We start from the raw sequence: 23762 nt of genomic DNA, 5'->3' as shown, positions 1-23762 counted from the left end.
GTTTTTCAAAGAGCTGAGATTGCTAAAAGTTTGTGATTGATCAAAGTTTGTGGAATAGGATTCTGCTTGTATTGATTTCAGATTATCTTCTGTAACAAGTGTAATCCTTGTACTCTGTGAAACAAGTTTCGTTTCTGTGTTTGCTGAGATTGGTTGTGTGTTCTTGAGGGGATCAAGATCAACAATCTTGGTGTTGGTGTGTTAGCCAAGAAGAGTGTGTTTCTTGAGGTGTTCAAGGTCATTCTCTTGGTTGTTGTGTAAGTGATCAAGTTGTGATTGCTTAGTGGATTTCCTCAGGGTTTCTGAGAAGACAGGATGTAGCTCTGGATTTGGAGTGAACTAGTATAAACATCTGTGTGCAATCTCTCTATCCTTAACTCTTTAAATTCAGTTTTGTTTGTTGTTTGCTGGTATAAACAACCGATTGTTTCTGTGAAACAACCGATTGTTTTTCTGGTTCTGCTGTTTTTGTTTGTTGTTTTGGTAAACTGAATTTCTTATCAATTGTTTCCTGAGATAAATTCATTCTTGTTTTAAAAGTTTACGAAAATCCTCTTTAAACAATTCACCCCCCCCCTCTAGTTTAAAGCCATCCATTCTAACACGTTTCTTAGACTACTCTCTCACATAAATGCAGTATAGCTCAGACACTCACTCTCACAAAGAGAGAAAACCATCAATAATAGTATTAACCAGCTAGATTTTTTGCATCATAACCAAAGCTTTACCTTTACAGGAGGCAATTTCAATTATGACTTTTTCTACAAGTGTGATGAAAACCCATCCAACCTCGAAATATTTGACTAAGAAGATTGGAAGCAAAAAAAAAGGAGCCCATAAGACTCTCATCTCAGTGAGAATTAATTATTGTTTGCTCTTTCACTTTTCTCTAGTTTTATAAAAATTGTATAAAGTAGTATAGGCTTTATTTTGGGCTTGTATTTGAGTCATTTTTTTAGGTCATGCTTTAGGCCAATTTTCATGGGCCATGTATTGGACCAATTAGAGTAGGGTGTGCATAGAAAAAGAAAGAGTCTAACTAGAGTTACAATTGGGTCTCCTTGGACTCAATGCAACTCTAGACCATTTAGGGTGCACAAATAAATGACTAGAGTGCAAATAGAAAGCATGGAGTGGCAAGGAAGGCACGAATGTCCATATGTCATCCCCTCAACGGAGAAGAATTCCACTAATGCCAAAAGGCCATTTGTCTTCATGAGAATGGAGAGGATTCTCTCCAATTAGAAGAGGACACTTGTCAACCTCTCATTTGAGAAGATTTGCTCCAATTAGAGAGAGTCACTTGTCCTTCTATGATGGAAATTTTTTAGGATTAAAGCTTGCACCTTCGCTTCCCATAACACTATAAATACAAGTTCTAGCCCCCTTGTAAAGGAGTTTAGAATTGATTAAATAATTGCTGCCCAAATTTGTGCGCATCTTGTCTTCTTTACTCACTCTTTGCTAGCACTAGATTTGTGTCTAGCTTAGAACTTCTTATGGGTTGGCTTCATTATCATTCTCCATACACCAATACTTCATGGTTTCTTTCACTTATTTTAGCCACCCAATCACACCAAAATTTGCACCCCAAAATTACTAAACAAAAGACTCATATCAATGCAAGCTAGGATTGCATCAAAGTGAATAAAGAAAATTGGGTTTAAGAGCACTAACAAAGATCGGGACACCAAGATAAACAAAAGGAATAGTCTCATTACTACACTTAAGAGCATATTTAACTCTTTTAATGAAGCTCATAAAATCATTAACAAAGACAAAATTACTCTTAGCATAATTAATGAGCTGACCCAAAGACGAACCATAAAAATTTAAAAACATCATAACATTTTTTAAGGTTATAGTATCAGCCTTGCAAAACACAAGGATATCATTTGTATATAGAGCATGTTGAGAAAATCAAAACCTTTATGGTTGATCATGGGAAGCATTTTCTAGCTAGAAATAAGATGAGATATCCTCATACTCAAGACTTCTTTAGCAAGACAATAAAGCAAGAGGATAAAGGGTCTCTTTGTCTGACCCATATAATGCAAGGAAAGAATGCAACCATATTACCATTAATTCTTATAGAGAGCATGGCAAAAGAAAGAAAACCTACATCCGTTTAGAAAATTTATCATGAAAACCAAATTACTTCAGAACCAGCTACCAAAAACCCCTAGTTTATAATATCAAAAGGTTTATGAATATCAATTTTAAAAGAAATGTTCACCCTTCACTTTCTTAATAGCATATTAGAATCTTCAAAGGTAACACATATGCAATCCTAAATGTGTTTACCCTAAACAAACTTATACTGATTGAAGGATATGACCCTCAAAGCAATAACAACAGACCTGTCAACCAAGATTTTATAAATAATTTTAAAGCAAAAATTAACAATAACAATGGGCCTAAAATTCTTAATAAAATTGGCTTTAGAAATTTGTGAATCAAAGGAAAAAAAACATTGGAGTTCATTTATGGAAAGATCCAATTGTCTATGAAGAATTGCTTAACAAAATTACAGATATTAGAACCAATGATATCCCAGCACGCATGACGAATGGAACCACCAAAACTATCAGGCCCGAGGGGTTGTTAGCAATAATATTAAAAATCACTTGTTTAATTTCCTCAAAATTAGGACATTTGATCAACATAGAGTTCTCCTCATCCAAGACCCAATTGGGAATATGTTTTGCAATTAGTCTAGTATGAAAATCAAAAGAACTACCAATAGAATCATAATAGATATTTTTATAAAATGAGAGAATGTGATCCTCAATAATCTTAGGATCTTCCAAAACTTGATCCTTTTTCACAAGTCGATGTATACCACTATAATTATTCCTTTTCTTCACCAAAGTATGGAATAAGTTGTGTTTCTATTAACATCAAAAAAATCAGAACATTTTCGCCTTTTCCTTCAAAAAAGTGTGTGCACAGTCTAAAGCATGTTGGCAATCATCTATAGCCTATTTTTCTTTATAAACACGAGAGATCCTATCTTGAATGGGAGTTTATCTAACTCTTTGATGTGAGTTGATTTTTAGATGGTTCCATTTTATGATGACACTTTACTTAGAGTTGGGATTTTAACTATTTATGGTGAAAACCTAAGGAAGATTCCCACTGTACACGAACTTAACCAAATGGTTAAGTAAGTGTGAAGGTTCACTTCACAAAGGCAAAGATGAAAATCAATACAAAGTGATAGATGGAATGCAATGTAGAATGGAAATAGCAATAAGGTGAACATCAATGGTGGTCATGGTTGAAGCAAATGATGAACCATAAGCATTTAGCAAAAGCAAAACAAAGAAATATATGAAATGGAAATGAATTGAAGAGAGTGGAAGAAGAGTAGCTTATGGAGTGGTTGTGAGAGGGATTCACACCACTTGGGGTGTGGTAGCCACCAAGATGAGTGAAGAGACGCCACTTGAGAGTCTCACACCACTCAAGATAAGACCTAGCCAAGAGGATTCAAACCTCACATAATTTGTGCAGAGTAACTTTTCTCTTCAAAATTAACATGTAATACATGGAGTAAGGCACCCTATTTATAGGAATGGGTGCCTTGGTGGCCAAGAAGGGCAAGGATATGATGGTAAATAAGGGAGGGGTGGCCTAGGAGGTTTGACTAAGGTCAAAATCACACATTCAGGCTATCTTTCTAGAAACTAGGTCAAAAACCCTAATTCTAGGTGCCTTGTCTTGAAAAGGTGGACTTGGATCAAGCCCATTTAGATATGAGCAATCCTATTTATGCTAAAGGCACCTATTCTATCCTATCTTTCTATTTGGACCCTTAAAGAGAGCCCAAATTATTTACAACTTGTTTTATCTTTAAGAAGACCAGAAGGAAGAACATAAGATGCTTTGGTTTGTGTCCATTTCTCCCTCTGGTGAGGCCTTCACTTGATTATTGAGATGACTTCTCATAGTGTGCATCTTTGGTCATCTTCTTGTTGGCTTGGTTTGTATCATGCCCTCCGGGTTTGAGAGAATTTGACCTCGAATTTAGAACTCCTAGAGATAACATAGTTAGTTTGTTCACATATAAGATAATGCATGGTGTGGGATGTGAAACAACTTATGTTCTTTAAGCTCAAGGAGTTCAAAAGGGTAAGCTCTTCTTACAAGCAATGTTGGAAAAGAAGATTTAGAGATGAGAGGGCTTGGTGATAAAAATACTCTTAAAAGGTGAGAACCTTTATGAGATGTTTGATGTTCATCCCAAATTTTATTTTTCCAAGATGTTAAGTAATTAAATTTATTTGGTAACGAAAAAGACAAAGAAGAATGACACCTTAGAGGTGCAGTTTGTAGTATGACACGAGTCAACATGATTGATTTAGTTGTGTAAGATGATATTTTGTGATTCGAATTATCTTTACTTTCTTTCTCTTTTACATTTTCTCTTTTATTTTTCATTTTTATTTGGTCCTCATGAACCTCTTTTGGAGAGAGGGGTTTTAAGATAACCTTGTGCCCTTGGAATTTAAAAGTCATTTTGTTGGTTAGGCCATCGAGTAGAACTTGTCTTTCATATTGCCAAGGCCTTCCAAATAGAATATGTGTTGCTTCCATTGACACAACATCACATAAAACCTCATGTTTATACTTTCCAACAAAAAAGGCTAGTTGTTTACTATTATTTCCCCCTTTTCACTTAACCATTTAAGTTTATATGGCTATGCATGAGAGATGGTAGGTAACCCAAGTTTGTCTACCACTCTTGTGCTTTCCACGTTTGCACAACTTCCCCCATCCACAATTAAGGAACACAACTTATCATTAATGAGGCACCTAGTGTGGAAAATGTTTTCCCTTTGACTTTCATCAAAAGGCTTTAAAACTTGGCCTAGCATGCGCCCCACTACTAATAAGTCTTCTTTACATGAAATTTCACTTTATTCCTCACTTGGGGATCTATAAGAGGTAGGGAACCTAGAACTTTGTGAGCTATGATCACTCAGGACAACCCCCCCCCCTTTAACCATCATATTTCTCTTAGAAGGGCAATTGGATGCAATATGCCCAAAACCTAAACATTTAAAACACTTTTTACTTGAGGTTTTGGTAGGTGACTTAGGTGTAGAAGTGGAGGATTTAGAATGTCTAGGATTGTAAGTGGAATCTTTCTCAAAATTTGAAGGAAAATTTTTAGAAGAAGATTTGTTTTTGTTTTTTCAAGATGATTGGTAGTAGCCATCATTATGAGAGTTTTTGGAAATAGTTTTCTTTGAAAGTTGAGATTCAACCTTGATGGCAAGGTGAACCAATTTTTCTAATGATAAATACTCATAAAGTTCTACCACATCTTGGATTTCCCTTCTCAATCCACTTATAAATATAGCAATTTTGGACTCCTCACTTTCATGCATGTCAATTTTAGTTAAAATTGTTTCAAGCTCTTTAAAGTACTCATCTACACTACTAGGTCCTAGGTCCTTGTTGAAGTCGTTGAAGCTTCAACAAGAGTTCCTTCCTATAATAGGGAAGAACAAACCTTGCGCGCATGTATTCTTTCAAATCATACCAAAAGACCACGACTGGCCTCTTGTTTAGCCTAATGTCCATTACAGTCTTATGCCACCACTGCATGGCATAGTCTAAGAATTCTATGGAGGCTAATTTTACCTTTTGGTCTTCTTGGACCTCATGTACATTAAAAATTTGGTCTACCTTAGCCTCCCATCCTAAGTAAACGTTGGACTCACTTTCCCCACTAAAACTATACAATTTTACATAGGGAAAAGAAACTTTAGAAGGATAGTGTTGATGTTGGCGCCTTTCATCAAATTGATTCATTCTCCAATCTTCATCTTCCTCGTGGCTGCCATATTGATTGTAGCTCCTTGAAACTCTCATATGCTCCCACCTCCTTGGTTGTCTTACTTGTGCGGTTTCAAGCCTTTGGAGTCTCTCCTCCAATTGCCTCATCTCTTCCTCCTTTTGTGTTAGGGACCTTTTTGTCGTCGCCAACTCACCCATAATGAAAGCCTTTTGGGGAGAATGAGGTTTTGATGATTCCCCTGAAGAAATATGAGCCATAAAATACAAAGAATGAACAAACAATTACTGAAAGAAAAGTTAGATCACTCTCCCTCAATCTTGCATCACTCTTGTGTAAAACAGAGAGAAGAAGACACAAAGCACTCAAAAAGAAATTTTCCCCTCTACAAAGGTCTATCTTGGTATTGAAATCTCTCAAATGAAAAAAGACAAAGCCCTTATCACTTGATCTCAAAAGGACCACAACAAAACTTAAGGAAATTTTAAAGGACAAACAAGAAAGCTAAACCAAGTTTGAGAAAAGATGTATGACAAAACTTTTAAAGAAAGACAAGCAAGAAAAGGCACACAAAAAGACTCCAAGATACTTACTAAACTTTTAATAATGAAATTTTCCTTTCTTTAGAAATTGTTAAAGCAAAAGGATAAAAATTTCACAATGATGAAATCAATTTGCCAATCAAGATGAACCCACTATTTGAAATGTTGTTATTGGAAGAGATTGAAACAAAAAGCTTGCGCCACTTCTGATGGAAGAGTGCCTTCATGTTGATTTGAAACTTGAAATTGATGGTGGTGGAAGCTATGGATGAGGCGTGCAAGGATCTCCTAAGAGGTGTGGACTCCTTGAAGGTGCATGTCATGTGTGGAGAGTGAGTGGTGAGGCCATCTCACTTGGTAGAGTGAAGGATTGAAGATCAATTGTCTATCCTAGAGAGGTAGGAGACTAAGAGTGAGATTGGCACAAATTTGGCAGCAATTCACTCATATAATTAATCTTGCAAATACATGAGTCAAGCCCTCTTATTTATAGTGTTTAGAGGGCTGGAAATTCAAAAGAAAGTGGAAAGTGGCGCCTAAATGAGCACATGGGGAGGGGTGTGTCTAGTTTGTATGCTCACCCCCTCCATGGGCTTTCTACACCGGCCTTGGTAAATTTAGAGGTTTTTAGAAACTCTAAGTTTACCTAGGTTGGTGTTTTAGGTGCCCACATTTAATTCCAAGAAAATTACAAATAAAGTTCCTATGCTAATTTTGACAAGAATTTAAAGTCTACTCTACACTAGAATTCATGACATCTTGAACATGTATAAGAAGGTTTCTCTGCCATCAGTAGCAGTATTCCAATCTTCTTTAAGCTTCTTTGTCATGGCTCTAGTGGTTGGCCTGATTCTACACTTTGGTGGGCTTGCATTTGAGTTGGTGATTGGGCCTCTTCCATCATCTTCTCTTATATATATATTTTATTTTTTTATTTTTTTATTTTTTTATTTTTTTTCTTTTCTAAACTTGTTTTTGGGTAATGGAAATGAGATGTCCATAGTTTTTATCATGCATATTTTCATAGACCTCCAATTATCACAAAAAGTTTGGGATTCAAATTAATTGATCACTTGAAATATTTTGTTTGGAACTTAAATCTACTTCTACTAAAATAAATTTCCAATTACTTTTAAACTTTCACAATAAAAAGAAAAGTAAGTAGAATCAAAATATAAGGACTCCTAGAAACACTAAAGAACATATAACTCAAGGCAGAGGCAAGATCAAAAGAAGACACAATTTATCATCCAAAAACGAAAACAAAGCTAATTGATAAGATAAATGCTGAATTGAAAAGCAAGAAAGTAAAAGGCTGAAATTAAATGTGCTTGATTGCAAAGACAAGAAATGAAAGGTTCTTGAATTTAAAGACAAGGAATTAAAGGTGCAAGAAAAATAAAATGCCAAATCAATTCAAAGCAAAATAAGCTCAAGAACCTAAACTCTGATAACCACATGATGTGAGTTGATTTTTAGATGGTTCCATTTTATGGTGACACTTTACTTAGATTTCGGATTTTAGAAATTTATGGTGAAAACCTAAGGAAGATTCCCACTAGACACAAACTTAACCAAATGGTTAAGTAAGTGTGAAGGTTCACTTCACAAAGGCAAAGATGAAAATCAATACAAAGTGATAGATGAAATGCAATATAGAATGGAAATAGTAATAAGGTAAACATCAATGGTGGTCATGGCCGAACCAAATGATGAACCATAAGCATTTAGGAAAAGCAACACAAAGACATATATGAAATGGAAATGAATTGAAAAGACTGGAAGAAGATTAGCTTATGGAGTAGTTATGAGAGGGGTTGACGCCACTTAGGGTGTGGTAGCCACCAAGATGAGTGAAGGGTTGCCACTCGAGAGTCTAATGCCACTCAAGATAAGACCTAGCCAAGAGGATTCAAACCTCACACACTTCTCACACAATTTGTGGAGAGTAACTTTTCTCTTCAAAATTAACATGTAATACATGGAGTAAAGCACCCTATTTATAGGAATGGGTGCCTTGGTGGCCAAGTAGGGCAATGGTAGGATGGGAAATAAGAGAGGGTTGGCCAAGGAGGGTTGACTAAGGTTAAAATCGCAGACTTTAGACTCTCCATATAGAAACTAGGTCAAAAACCCTAATTATAGGTGCCTTGTCTTGAAAAAGTGGGCTTGGATCAAGCTCATTTCGCTATGAGCACTCCTATTTATGTAAAGGCACCTATTCTATCCTATCTTTCTATTTGGACCCTAAAAGAGAACCCAAATTATTTACAACTTATTTTATCTTTCAGAAGACTAGAAGGAAGAACCTAAGATGCTCTAGTTTGTGTCCATTTCTCCCTCTAGTGAGGTTTTCACTTGATTGTTGAAATGACTTTTCATAGTGTGCATCTTTGGTCATCTCTTTGTTGGCTTGGTCATCTCTTCCTGAATAGAGAAGAGATCTTCCTACTTAGTAGTCACATTGTCGTGAATATTACCAAAAATTAATTTATTCCAGCTTCATAGCACACATCTTAACTGATGCAATTTTTCTTCAATTTTAACCCATGGCATCCACTAGCCGACTCCAACCAAGAGTGTTTAATAACCTCCAAATAGCTTGGATGATGCAACCACATTTTAAGAAACTTAAAAGAGGAAGAGAAAGGTATAGCTTCACCATTGGATATGGAAGTCAAGATAAGAGAATGACCAAAACAACTTTTAACCAAGACTTTGTACCTGCAAAAAACCAGTCATTCATGCAATTAAGATTACAAAAAGATCTATCAAGTTTTCTGCCAATCCTTTGACTACTAGATCTTCCATTGCACCATGTAAAAGTATGGTATGAAAATGGTAAGGCATGAAGAGAATTGGAATTAATCCAATCGTAGAACTTAATGCAGGAAACTTGGTTGGGGGTGCTGTTGGACATCTCAAGGATCCCAACTCAAAGTGTTTGATGAAGCCGTGTATTAAAGCCTTGGGTGAAGACTTGCTTCCTTATGTGTCTAGGTAGCTCAAGCTTTGTTTTGGTTGTATTGATTTATCTTTTACCTTGACTAATGATGAAGGGTCCGAGAACAAAATCATTTCCAATTGGTTAATCTGGCTTTTAATTAGTTAAAAAGATTTTCAAGTGATTTAAAATGTTTTCAATTGGTTACAATTTTTTTTTTCTAGAAAGTTGTAGTTTTACAATTGATTAAAATTGTTTTCAACTGATTATAATTTTCTTTACTAAAAAGGTGCAGTTTTTCAATCGGTTCTTTTACTAAATCAATTGATTGAAAATCCTAAAATGTTTTAGATTTTTCTGTAATGTGATTTACCTTTGAAAAAACATATTTTAATATGTAAGATATAAAGTATTTTCAGTTTAAACACTTTTCTTTTAACAAATTATTTTTTTTTAAACAAACTAAGTGTTTTATGTAAAATCAATCGATTATATTCATTTTTAACCAGCTGATTTTTCTTGATAGTACCCTATTCTGTTTGAAAACAATTTCTATTTTAACTCCTATAAAAGGGTAAGTTTGTTTTCTGAAAAAGGTTCTAAGAATTGCTTACATACAATACATTTTTACAATTTAAGAGAATCAAGATTGAGCTATTTTTGGAGAAAATTAGTCTTTGTTAATCTTTGAGTATTCTTGGTGCCTCATTTTCATCATTCAACTTGAGGTCAAAGGTTATTCAAAGTCCAGCTATAAATTGGAAGATCCCTTTGAGATTCTTGGTTCATAGTTAAGGTGACAGTGTGTGGTTTGGTTATTGTAGTGTTTTAAGAATTGATTTTGATCTTCTTTTGTAAAAAAGAAATTGTTGATCTAGTTAATTCCATCTTGGTGTGAGGTGGGACTAGATGTAGCTTTAGTTTGAGTGAACCAGTATAAATCTTAGTGTACTTTAATCTTTCCTTATCACTGCAATTTATTTTTCTGCATAATTGTTCTTACTGGTGTAAAAGTCAATCAGTTGTTTTTAAAATTACTTGGTTTTTTTTATCTGCAAAGTTGTTGGTCTTTCTGGATTGAACTGAATTAATGTTCTAAGAAATTGTGTGTGGATCTCCATGTATTGATTCTGTGTGTATACACTTGCATTGTTTGAATCAAAAAGCTTCTTGAAAATTGTGTTTGATTGCATTGGTTTTATTAATTTATTCTTGAAAGCTGAAATATTTATTGTCTTTTACCAAAAACCAGAAAGACAATCTATTGTTTTGAAGTTTAACTTGTTAATATTTTTCCTGATACTATAACCATAAAAACAATTAGTTGTTTTCAAGTTTAATCTATTAATTTTTTTTTCTCTAATCTGTTGAAATTAATTATGAGATTTATTTCTTAAAAAAAATTCACATTTTCTTTAAGTGAAATTGATTTATTGATTTATGTGCCTAGATTTTTAATCAATTGTTTGTTAACAATAACTGGTTCTTTTTCTGAATCAGTATTCTTTTAGAAAATTTGAATCTGTTATTTTGAAAAAATAATCAATTGATTTTTAGTCTAAACCTCTTTTTACGAAAATCTACCTAAGTACAATAAATGCCCCCCCCCCCCCCCCCCCCCCCCCCCCCCCCCCTTTTTAGTCTTCAATAGTCAAGACAACATTAAAACCACCAAGGATGCACCAAGGGCCTTGTAGGTTACACAAATCCTGCCAAAGGGATCTTCTAGCTATGTTCTTGGGTGGGTTCTTGGGGACATACACATGCTTATGAATGGTTCCTTTTTTATTCTGCACAACAACCTTCTTGAGGTGGTCTTTCTACCTTTTGCAGTTGGAAAGATCATGGCCAATCATCTTGTAAGAAAAACAAAAAAGGGAAGAGTTTTTCATATTCTAAGTCAGCAATAAAGGCAAATCTAGATCTTTCAACCAAGATTTGGTTAGGCAAATCAGAAAGCAAGTTGATATCAACAAGAACACTAACAACAACCCCTCTTAATCTATTCATGGTTCAATCATCAATAGCAAGAGGGGTATTGATCCCTCTTGCTATGGAAAAGATAGCTTTAGGTTGTCAATATTCAAGAGGGAGACAATGGATTCTAACCCAACACTGAGCTTTAATGATTTCCATTGTAGTATAAAAAAATTCTTTAGTCCAAGCAAAGACTCAAAATACCCGGATTCAGATTCCAAAAGCCCACCACAAGGAATTTTCTGATGTCTTCAAGAGAGGCAAAAACAAACTCACGGAAGCCTTTGACAAGAGGTGTAGACTTCCAAGGGCATAAAGATTTCCATGCAAGATCTAAGTTTTTAGCAAACATCAAGGTGAGTAAGGAGTTTGTCTCCTTTGAAAGGATGATTCTCCCATGAAGATGATTTTTACAATCTTCAAGACCAACAAGGTACATCTTTTTCCGAGATATGAAAAAATCATATCACCCTTGATACATAAAGAAGGCAACTGAGATAGAGAGAGGGTTTGAGCAATGTTTTCTTATGCACAATAGCTACAAAAGAAAGTTTCACTTAGGTATTCATATCTTGATCCTTGAGACAACCCAAGGGATTTGAAAACCCACTGAATATGTCCCAATGCTACAAAGGAAAGCAAAATAACTAAGAAGAAACCACGGAAAAAGAAAAAATGAAAGTATAAAAAAATTAAACACTTATTTTTCGCTTAACGCGAGGCAAGTGTTGTGAAGAATCTTCAACGCGCTGGATCGCAGACCAATGGGGCTAAGCAAAGTGATCTACTAATGGAAAAATAGAAAAAGTGAGAGCAAAAACTCGGAAAACCAAACCAGGGTGAGGGAACAAAGAGAGACAACCCTCAACACCCAAAGCAAACTAAACAAGAGCAAAAAAAACCCCTAAAGAGATCTTTGAGCACTTATTATTTTTATCATCAACGCCAATGTTATTTTTTTGTCAATAGTTAAGAATTATTTTCTAATGCTAACTAGGAACACTTTCAGCCAACATTAACTATGATTACTTTTTTGCTAATGTTAAGTGAGAAAATTTTGTAGTTGACATTGATCGAATAGTCAGAAAAAAATACTCCAACCAACAACGTTGTAAAAAACAATCAGATCGTTGTCAGCCTAAATAATTTTGACTAACACAAATAGAAAAAAAATCTCAGATATCAGTTGAAAAAATATATGGATGAACTTTAATAAAAAAATTGCTAGTGAAGGCACTTTTAAAAGTTGTCGTGGGAAATAAATTGAATGTTGATACCTTAGTATCATCAAATCCTTTTATGAGAAGTTGATGAATACTATCTTGGCTATAAATATTTATATGACTTGTGATTTTAAACGTTTGTGTTTGTAATGTGATTGTACCTTGATTTGTCAACTTTCTTTTATCCCCGATTTATGCATTAGATTCTTAGAGTAAAATGGATTAAATACATTAAAAGTTGTGAAAATATAGATTTTACCTGTGTTTGGATCCATAGATGTACTTTGGACGAAGAAATGAAGGTGAAGAAAGGTGTGACACATGTGGATCTATTTTTTGCATGAAAAAAGGTGGGAAAGAAAGAGAAGGGAGAGGGAGAGGGGACACTACAAAGTTTTGTAAAAAAAACAAGAAAAAAGAGGACGTACTTTGAGTTGTTTACTCATTTACCCCTTTATTCAATATTCATCTGAGAATTTGAGTAAAAAGATATTATTAAGACAAAAACTTCAAAAATATTGGTATCCAAAGAAGAAGGTGGTAAACTTGCAATTAAGACATAATTAATTATTTTACAACACATAATTGATTATGTCTAAAGAGATAATCGATTAATGATCAATACTTTTTTTTATACTGGGTATTGTAATGCACGTCTCTTAGCTCACCAATCACGATTTCATAATTCCAGTACTCTAGTTTATTTTTATTTTTTAATAAATATTAATGAAAAATCTATTAATTTTTAAAGCCTAGAAAAAATAATATGTTATAATTATTTATGTTTCTAAATTTGTAAGATAAATAGTAGTCAAAAGTGTGTTAATTAAAATCTATTAAAGAATTATTTGGCTCTAAAAGAGAAAAAAGAGAGTACTTGAATAATGTAAAAAAAAAGTTGTTTTAATCTTTTTCTTTAAATATCCTTAATTTTTTGTTTGTATGACTAAATAATTACAATATTCTCAGTTTTTATGAAATGTTTTGCATCTTTATCATAAAATATTTTATTATTTATTCCAAAATATTCATTTGGATGAGACACTCATATACGTTTCTTTTTAAATTACAAAGCTATGTATTAGTTATAAATTCAAAGAACTAAAAATATATTTGAATATTTATTATAAAAATTATTTCATAAAATAAATTATTTTCCTGAATTAAATGTTAAAATATGAAATATGAAATATTAATTATAAAAAAATTAATTTTGTTTTTTAACGAAACTACATTTTTAATTTAAATGTTAAAATTATTTGTTTGATTACTTATTATAGAAATGATTTCTATTCCATAAAGTAAAGTATTTTCCTAAATTCAATGTTAAAATACAAACTTTTTGTTACCAACTAAAATATAAATTATTTTTCTTCTTCAACAAGAAAACTACATTTTTAATTTAAATGTAAAAATAATTTCTTAAATTAATTTGTATTTCATCATACAAAGTATTTTGTATAATTTAATGTTAAAATATAAAATTTTAATTATAAACCAGTATACAGATTATTTTTGTCTACAAAAACAAATAACTTTTTTAAATTAAATATTAAAATATACTATTTTATTTATATGATTTATATCATAATATTGGTTCAAAATAATAATTGTAATTTTTTTAGTTACAAATATCAAATACAAATAAATATATGTATAAAATTTTAATATAAAACATTCCTCTTTATTTTTATTTAAATTTCACAATTTAAAGATAGAAGTATTTTGGTAAATAAATTAATTATATATTTTTTTTTTTTACATTTGAATCATATAAATCATACCATATACAAAGTTCAACCCAAACTTTCACTACGTCTAAACAATCTAATATTTCATTTTTTTATTCTCGGATTCAAATCACTTTCCGTAGTTTAATGGTCCTTCAACTATTATTAGTCTGAGATTTTAGTTTCGAATAGCTATATCTTTTGAAGAAAAGTGATTATTTGATTTTGGGCATGAATGTGATTTGATCTTCATATTTTTTATATCTAATTTTTCTCTCTTCTTTTGTTTACACATAACTGTTAAACTTAGCTTAAATCTGAAGGTTGACAATGATATCGAACATGTGTGAACTTAAAAAATATCTTTAAAATGTATCATTAACATTTTTTATGTTTTAAGCAAAATTTGAATAAAATATTAAAACGAGGATAACTTTCCATGTTTCCACAAATTCAAAGAGAAATCAAAGTCGTACATTGCCTTCCAATTCCAAGGTGCGAAAACGACTGTGCAGCCGCCAGCACCTCTTCATATTTGCTCTTCTTTTCTCACTCTTTTCTTCTTTCCTCATACTATTATTATAAAATAAAAATGAATAATTTAGTATTATTTATTACTTTCTATATATTCTCCGGAAACAATGTCTTTCACTCTGATTTCATAATCTTCTCTTCTGTTCCTTCTGCTTTGTCTTTCTCCACTCATCTTTTCCTATTCTCTCTTTTCTTTCTTCTTTCTCTCCATCATGACTGGGATTGCTGATGAAGCCCCTGTGACCCTCGACACGCTGAAGCAGTTATTGGCTCAGTTTGCCAAGGAGAGAGACTGGGACCGTTTTCACAGCCCAAGAAACCTTCTTTTGGCTCTGGTATGCTTCTTTTCCAATACCCCATGAAAAAAAAATGTTTTTTTTTTGGTTTATTGTTGCACCCTTTTGTGAACTTTATTGGTTTATCGTGTAGTTTGTACACAGTACTCGTTTTTTTTTTATGTGGGTAACGTGGTTCTTTATGATCCATGAAAGAAGGAAAGGGTATATGGAGAAGAAGAATCACTTTGTGGTTATTGTAATTTGTTGAGCATTTTCTTTTGGGTTTTGTAGACGACTCACCTGAGTCACACATTATATATAAAGAATGGGGTTGTCGCCGATTCCTAATGTTTGCTTAAATAAAAATTTCCTTGCAAGTTGCCCTTTTTTTTAACAGGGTTGAAGCTATAAGCTTGTTTTTTTCCATTTGATTTTATGTAATTTTAAGTTTTTAAAGTTAGTTTGAAGTGAAATCATTTTTATTTTAAATTTGTATTAAAAAGTTTAGCATCAGGTGTGAATTAAAATTAAATACGGTAGAGAGTTGTGTTGGGAATTAAAATGATAGTTGGAATTGAAAACTGAAAAACCTTTATTAGAGAAACTGTGTGTTATATGATGTACACAAATGAACATAAATGCACACCTATTTATACACTCTTCTATTTAGCTTATTCCAACACTCTTCCTTAAGCTAAATTCTGCAACACTTCTAACTCCTAACCACTCTCTTAGTTCTTCAAATCTGTCTAGTCTAAGTGGTTTGGTGAAAATATCAGCCACTTGTTCCTTGGTGTTGCAATGCTTCACTTCTAACTTTCCTTTTCCAACTTGTTCCCTTAAGAAATGGAACTTGGTCTGTATGTGTTTACTCCTCCCATGTGAGATTGGATTCTTTGCAAGGTTGATGGCTGATTGGTCACATGATCCAGCTTTAAATCATTAAGCACAGATTCAAGCTAAACACATTGACAAGCTGCCTCTGCTGCAGCTATATACTCTGCCTCACAAGATGAGAGAGCAACTACAGTTTGCTAATATTTGAAAAAATATCCATAGGTGCTCTTCCTTCCCACTTTATCACCACACCAGTCTGAATCACTCCAAGCCTCCAAACAGTCTTCAGATTTATTCAAGCTTACTGGAAACAGTAAGCCATACCCTGTTGTCTCCTTAATACCTCAATATGTGCTTTGCTGCTGCCATGTGAGAGACTCTTGGATTACACATGAATCTACTTATTAGTCCAACTGCATAGCTTATGTCAGGCCTGCTGTTGCAGATGAACCTCAAACTTCCAACAATCTCTTTAAACAAAGAACTATCTACTGCAATCTCCTCCAAGGCTTCTGTCAGTTTCAAATTTCCAGCAGCAGGCACCCTAGCTCCATTGCATTGATTCATATTGAATCTGTTGAGCACTTCATTAATGTACTTCCTTTGATGCAGGATAATACCTTGATCTGTGTATAGCTAAGCATTCCCAAATCTGTCATTTCAAAAACAGCCTTCAATCTATTTTTGAATTGTTCAATCTCTGTCATTGAACTCCCTGTGATTAACAAATCATCCACATATAGACATACATAGATTAAGCTTTGACTTTGTGACTCTCTTACATACACTCCATATTCTACTGAACACTTTGTGAAGCCTAGCTTGAGCAAAAACGAATCTATCAGTTTATTCCACACTCTAGGAGCTTGTTTGAGTCCATAAAGTGCTTTCTTAAGTTTGAACATTTTGTGGCTGGCATCCTTTGCTTCAAAACCTGGTGGCTGAGTCACATAAACCTCCTCTTCTAAAATTCCATTCAAGAATGCAGATTTAACATCCATTTGATAGATTTTCCAGTTTCTAGAACTGGCCACAGCAATCACCAATCTAATGGTTTCCAATCTGGCCACTGGTGCATAGACTTCAGTGTAGTCTATTCCATGTTTCTGCAGAAAACCCTTAGCAACTAATCTTGCTTTATGCTTGGCTATGCTGCCATCAGACTTGAGTTTTATCTTGAAAACCCATTTGACATCAATTGGTCTTTTTCCCTTTGGCAAAGCCACTAATTCCCAGGTTTCATTTCTCTCCAGTGATTCCAGCTCTTCAATCATTGCACTCTTCCACTTTCTATCAACTATTGCTTCCTTCCAAGTGATTGGCTCAATGTCTGCCACAAATGCTAAGTGAACCAACTCTCCTTCATCAGTGATCAAATTATCACTGTAAACTTCATGACCTGTTAATCTGGAAGAAGGAAATCTTTGCCTTTGTGATCTTCTAGATTCTGGCTCAACAGTATTTTCAAGTTCTTCATCTTGTTGTTGTCCACTGTCTTCTAAAAAACAATGAATCTGTTTTACAGATTTACTCCAATTCCAGGATGCATTCTCATCTACAACAACATCTCTGCTGATGAGAATTTGCTGGTTTACTGGGTTGAACAACCTGTAAGCACCTGTTGGATGATATCCAATTAAGATAAGAGCTTCACTCTTATCTTCCAACTTCTTCCTCTTCTCATCTGGAATATGCCTATGGCACAAGGAACCAAAAATTTTCAAATGACTAACAGTTGGTTTAAGTCCAGACCAAACTGTTTCTGGTACAGCTGCCTCCAATTTTTTTGTAGGACACCTATTGAGAATATAGGCTGCAGTGGTGACAGCCTCTCCCCAAAAGCTATGAGGCAGCCCTTTGCCTTTGAGCATGCACCTTGCCATATCAAGCAAAGTTCTATTTCTTCTCTCTGCAATTCCATTATGTTGTGGAGTGTAAGGAGCTGTAACTTCATGTTCAATTCCTTTTGCAGCACAAAATTCTTCCATCTCTTTGGAATTGAATTCTCCACCTCCATCAGTTCTGAAAATGGTTAAGGCATAGCCTGATTGCCTTTCAACCTTAGCACAGAATTTTACAAATCTTCCAAACACCTCACCTTTCTCCTTTAATAGGTAGATCCAGATTTTTCTGGTGAATTCATCCACAAAAGTAAGAAAATACCTATTACCTCCAAGTGAATTGCTATCAAGAGGGCCACATACATCTGAGTATACAACCTCCAAAGGCTTCTTTGCTCTTTACAGTACAGAGTTCTTGAAATTCTTTCTTGATTGCTTCCCAAATAGGCAACCTTCACAAGTCTTATGAGATAGGTTGATTGGTGGCAATCCTGTGACCATTTGTTTACTGCTCAATTGGTTCAAACTCTTGAAATTCAAATGGCCAAATCTGTAGTGCCACACCAGATTTGTTTCCTCCTTACTCCCAATTGAAGACAAGCATTGTGCAGTTGATGTATTAAGATTAGTCTTAAAAGTCCTATTTTTAGACAAAGGTGCCTTAAGAACTAACCTTGATTTCTGATCATAGATCTTGATAGAATTCTGCTCCATTGACATTTTGAATCCCTTTTCCAGTAGTTGGCCTAAGCTGAGAAGATTATTCTTCATTGATGGCACATATAGGACATCATTCATACAACCAACTCTTCCATCTTTACAAATGAATCTGACCTTGCCAATTCCTTCAGCAAAGATCATACTATTATCTGCAAATCTCACACTGTTTTTGACATTAGAATCAAAATCAATAATCCACTCCCTGTTTCCAGTCATATGATTGGAACAGCCTGTGTCTAAGTACCAACTTGAAGTATCTTCATCTTGATTTGTAGTGGCCATCAATAATACTTGATCTAAATCAGAATCTTCATCTTCTTGAGCTAGATGTGCTTCATCTTTCTTGGAAAATTTTCCAATGTTGTTACTGTTATCAGCTCCCCAACATTAAGCTGCAAAATGACCATACTTTCCACAATTATAACACTGCAGTTTTCTTTTATCATGGAATTTCTTGGATCCATGATCTTGACTCCCTCTACCAGCAGCCAATTTCTGCTTCTGCACACTATTTTGACTTTGGTTCTGATTGCTTGAAGCAGGCCAGTCACTTGATTGACCTCCTCTTCCTCTTCCTCTTCCTTTCTTTTTCCAGCCACTTCTTCCTCTGCCTCTGCCAGCAGTTTGAGCCTGGAAAACTTGCTCTACCACCTTTTCTTTACCTTTTCTTGAAAGTAACCGCTGCTCATGTGCTTCAAGAGAATTCTGGAGTTCTTCTACTGTCATTTCATCAAGATCCTTGGATTCTTCAATTGCCACAACAATGTGATCAAAAGCAGGAGTCAAAGTTCTAAGAATCTTCTCAACCACCTTTGAATCAGGCAGCTGCTCATCACAGCCTCGCATGGAATTTGCAATTGCTTGGATTTTACCAAAGTAATCACACACTGATTCTTGATCAGTCATGGACAGCAACTCAAATTGTCTTCTGAGTGATTGCAACCTCACCTTCTTAACCCTACCAGTATTTCCATAGGTCTGTTCCAGTATGTCCCAAATATGCTTGGCCAGCTTTTGAGATTTTCTGGAAAATGGCAGCTGAGACACACTGATGCAGTAACATCCGTGCCTTGCAATCAATCTTTTTATTTTCTTTTGACTGCTTCTCAGACTTTTTCTTCTGCTCCTCTGTTTCAAGCTTGGTTGAATCTTGAAACCCAATCTTGACAGCTTCTTCTAATTCTTGAAAACCAAGAATGGCTTCCATCTTCACAATCCAATCATCATAATCTTTCCCATCAAACACTGGAAGACTCCCTGGAACCACACCAAATGCAGCCATGACAGCTATCACCTACAGCAGTCAACCTTCAATTCTTGGCTTGCAAAACAGCAGATCCTCCCCTGCTCAAAGTTCCAGCAACAGTTTTACCCTCACTGCCAGGAAACCACACAAGTCCCCTCCCTATGCTCTGGATACCACTCTGTTGGGAATTAAAATGATAGTTGGAATTGAAAACTGAAAAACCTTTATTAGAGAAACTGTGTGTTATATGATGTACACAAATGAACATAAATGCACACCTATTTATACACTCTTCTATTTAGCTTATTCCAACAAGTTGCATGTAGATTTTTTTAATTGTTTTTCCTTGAACTTAATTTATATTATTCACTGTTACCGTGTTTGGATTAACTTCATATGTGCCACGGTTTAAATCTTGTTTATGTAGTGAATGTAAACTTTTTAAACACAGTTCCGGTGATAATAGTAATATATTAATTGATAATAGAATGCATGTTTAATAGATATAAAAAAAATGAATGAATATTTATTAAATGGAATTAATTTGAACCTAATAAAAATGAAAGCGTTTTATTTTAACCGAGAATCACGTAAACCGCCAGGGAACACGGCGAGTTGGATCAAATGACTCACTACCCATTCATATATGCAATAACTTTTTCATAATTAGCATTTGTCATTGTCTTTTTTTGAGATTTTGTCACCTTGTTTTCAAACCCTAGTCAAAGTCGGCTTTGCAATGTAAACAGATTCCATGTCGTTGTTACCATATAAGATTTGTAATTTTTTCGGCCTTCAATTTCGCTTTAACTTTTTAACTTTTGTTCCCACCAAGAGTACAAGTGGGACATGAGTATGTTTAATGCTATGCTCAAGGACAAGCTGAAGCTGCCAAAATAATACAGTTCCAAACTAAACTTAGAAAGATTAGGAGGATCCTAATGTTGTTTGCAGACACATGACACATTTTATTGTTGCAGATAATAGTAATATAAAAATTGAGTTTTGTTTGTGTTTTTGGTGTTGATAGGTGGGTGAAGTAGGGGAATTGTCTGAGATATTTCAGTGGAAAGGAGAAGTTCCAAAGGGTCTTCCAGATTGGAAAGAGGAAGAAAAGGTTCATCTTGGGGAAGAGCTTTCTGATGTGTTACTTTACCTTGTCAGGCTCTCTGACATTTGTGGTGTTGATCTTGGTAAAGCTGCTTTGAGAAAGGTTCAACTCAATGCCGTAAAATACCCTGCAAAACTTTGCAAAGAGGTGGTTTCAGTTTCAAGCAATCCAGAGGAAAACCCTTCCTCCAATAATGGCACTGCCCCTGATGCTGACTGATATATTGTTGAAGGGAAAGGGAGCATGGTGGTTTTCTACAATGCTTTTGCATGGAAACCAAACAATGGTAGTTGGTACGTTTATTCTCTCAGATTTGTTCTTACTGTTTCGGAAGAATCAAATCCCCGTGACAGATATGAAGATATCTAATTCTTCCCTTTTTGGTTACCTTACCTTTTTATGTTTTGGATGCATAAATAGATCCCGGATTCTCTGCAATTTGATTTTCGTTGCTGACCTTTCGTCCTATGTTAAATATATACATGTTTCTGGATCCTTCTGTCTTCTGAAAAATGAAATTGCTTTGGTCTATGGAAAGTAAAAAATGCTTGTTTTCTTGCCATCATAGGAAAGAAAATCTGGCTCTTTGTCGATTTGTGGCTATGCATAGCTTTACTGGTGTTGCAAAAAGGCCAAAATCATGAATAGTTAAGAAACCATGTTGTTGTTGTCGTGCACATGAATGAGATGGTTGTTGATCACAGTTCATAACGCGACGTGAGAGGACCCTTTCTCAAAAAGTGAGAGCAGTTACATTATTTTATTCCGATGTTTAAAGCGGGTTTCACTCAACTTTCCGTTTGTATCGATTTAAGAATTTAATATGATATTAATATTTTAAAGTATTAAATAAGTTATTATAACACTTGAGAATTTTTTAAACTATACTTGTGTCCTCTGTTTTCTTTACTTATGTAAGGTTAAAAGATGATACTTGCTTTAATTTGAGAATATTTGAGGGAATTAGCGTAATTTACAAGGTTAAATATAGGTAAAGAATTTTTGTAAATAGACCCACTGGAATGTGAGAAATCATATAATTTAGAAAACACGATTTTGTTTTGAATATTTCATCAAGAAATTTAATGGACCTAAGACTGCGTTTATTTTTGCGTTTTACAGTTGATAACGTTTTCCACTTAAAAAAGAGAGTAGAGATCAAATATAATGGATTAATGTTCCACTTGTTCATTTGTGTTTAACTTATAAACAAACACTAACTACATTTTCCATATTATGTTTTATAAAAAATATTTTATTCATCATTTTGTAAGCCCGGATCTATTTCTATTTCTTAAGTTTTTTTTTCTCTCTATACATTTTTTCTTATTTCTATTTTTTTACTGTTTCTCTACCTTTTCTGAATTGTTTTATGTTGGTCTAGTAAAAGTCAATTCTTAATAATCAAAATTTGTTTTACAATAAGTTTTTTATACTTTAAAGTCATTGAAAATTGTTTTCTTCTAACTTTTCTATAAAGGTTTCATATGTTCAAGCAGGAAAGTATTATCTCAATTACTTTAGTCATTGGTGTTTTTTTTTGTGGTATTTGCTTAAGTTCTTGGAGGTTTTGTGTTTATGTGTGTTATTTTATGGTATTCAAATGTTATTTTTATTTACTGTAGTAATTTGCCTCAAATGACAATTTAGTGAATTTGAGTGTGAAACGAATTTTTCTGACATTTGATATAAGTTAGAATGCAAAGAATTGATTGTTCAAGGATAAATGAATTTTGATGTGGTGTGTGATTCATATATATGATTATTCTACTTTTTAACTGATTATTGGACATACATATATTTTATAAAACTAGTTACAATGGTTTAAAATAGTTGAATAAGTTCGTTATGTTATAGAAAATTTGCATAATTTGTTAGTCATACATATCATTTAAAAATTTAGTTGTTCGAGTGACGCTTAAGTGATAACTTTAATTTTAAGTGCATATCATTATCATTTCAATGTCCACTTGGTTGTTTGAGGGATAAGGCTCCTCGTTAAAGCCATATCATGATATTTAAGTGTGAGAGATGTCAAATCAATTGTTAAGGCAACAGTTCAACACCCCAAGATTTTAATTAGCGCTTAAAACTAAGTATAATACCTGATCATACTTCTTTTATAAGATTAGTTCTATAAAAACAACAAATCATGTAACACACAAATGTTTCGTCTGACATATGACACAATACTATACAGTCTTTTCTTAAGTCTAATAAGACACACATAAGAACAGACGAAACATGCACTAAACATCAGACTACAAATCTCATACTTAAATAAATATTCATATGCTTATTTTATGATTGTATGGAATATTCGTGTGCCAAAGAGACTCGTTCAAGATTAAATACAAAAAAAAAAAATTGAAGATCTCTCAGGATATGAACTAAAGTTGTTTTCTTGATCAAACTCTTCGATCTGCTCTATACAGTATGTACGTTAACCATGAATTGATCCAAAATGATACATTACCTAGGGAGATAAGTGTTGTTAGTTATAAAGACATATGTAGAAGTTGAAGTTGCTCAATGATTATAAACAACCTCTTAATGACTATCTTATTTTAGAGTTTATTCAAAGCCTTCTATATAGAAGAAGAGGCATAAGAGAAAAGAGATATCATGCCAAAACACTGGTCAAATCAAGAGCACTCCTCTAAGTCAAGAGAGTAGAGGTTGCACCATACAAAAATATTGATCATGATAGAAAAAACCTCACAACTTCATGGAAGGATCATCAAGCTTAAAGTAGGAACACTTCTACAATATCAGGATAAATGAACTTCTTGGAAAACACTGGGAGTGTTTATCCGGCTACCTAGGATAGAGAGGTTACCCATTGTATACATCAAAACACGCTATCCTACCTAGAGAACAAGATGATATGTAGTAGGAGAAAAAGTTTAAACCATGTCTTTGACTGTAAGATATTATCACTATCTACTAGTTAGATATGATGATCTGATGATC

At 33.8% G+C, this 23762-nt stretch overlaps 1 protein-coding gene across 1 annotated transcript; it reads left to right on the top strand.

Annotated features, from left to right (window-relative positions):
• The first annotated feature begins 14686 nt into the window (after positions 1-14686).
• On the top strand, positions 14687-21284 carry LOC137827115 (uncharacterized). The gene is made up of 2 exons (XM_068633329.2): positions 14687-15091; positions 20709-21284. Exons 1-2 carry the CDS (start codon positions 14969-14971, stop codon positions 21006-21008), a joined length of 423 nt encoding a protein of 140 aa, XP_068489430.1. The 5' UTR covers positions 14687-14968; the 3' UTR covers positions 21009-21284.
• The last annotated feature ends 2478 nt before the right edge of the window (positions 21285-23762 follow it).

The sequence above is a fragment of the Phaseolus vulgaris genome, chromosome 8 (genome assembly GCF_051622355.1).
Source record: "Phaseolus vulgaris cultivar YP4 chromosome 8, ASM5162235v1, whole genome shotgun sequence".
NCBI lineage: Eukaryota > Viridiplantae > Streptophyta > Magnoliopsida > Fabales > Fabaceae > Phaseolus > Phaseolus vulgaris.
This window is presented reverse-complemented; position numbering and strand designations above follow the sequence as displayed.

Bases quoted from the DNA above. Each gene is read 5' to 3' on its own strand.
- LOC137827115 (XM_068633329.2), top strand. From the start codon at position 14,969: ATGACTGGGATTGCTGATGAAGCCCCTGTGACCCTCGACACGCTGAAG. The intron at 15,092-20,708 runs GTATGCTTCTTT...TGGTGTTGATAG, and splicing joins GAAACCTTCTTTTGGCTCTG to GTGGGTGAAGTAGGGGAATT.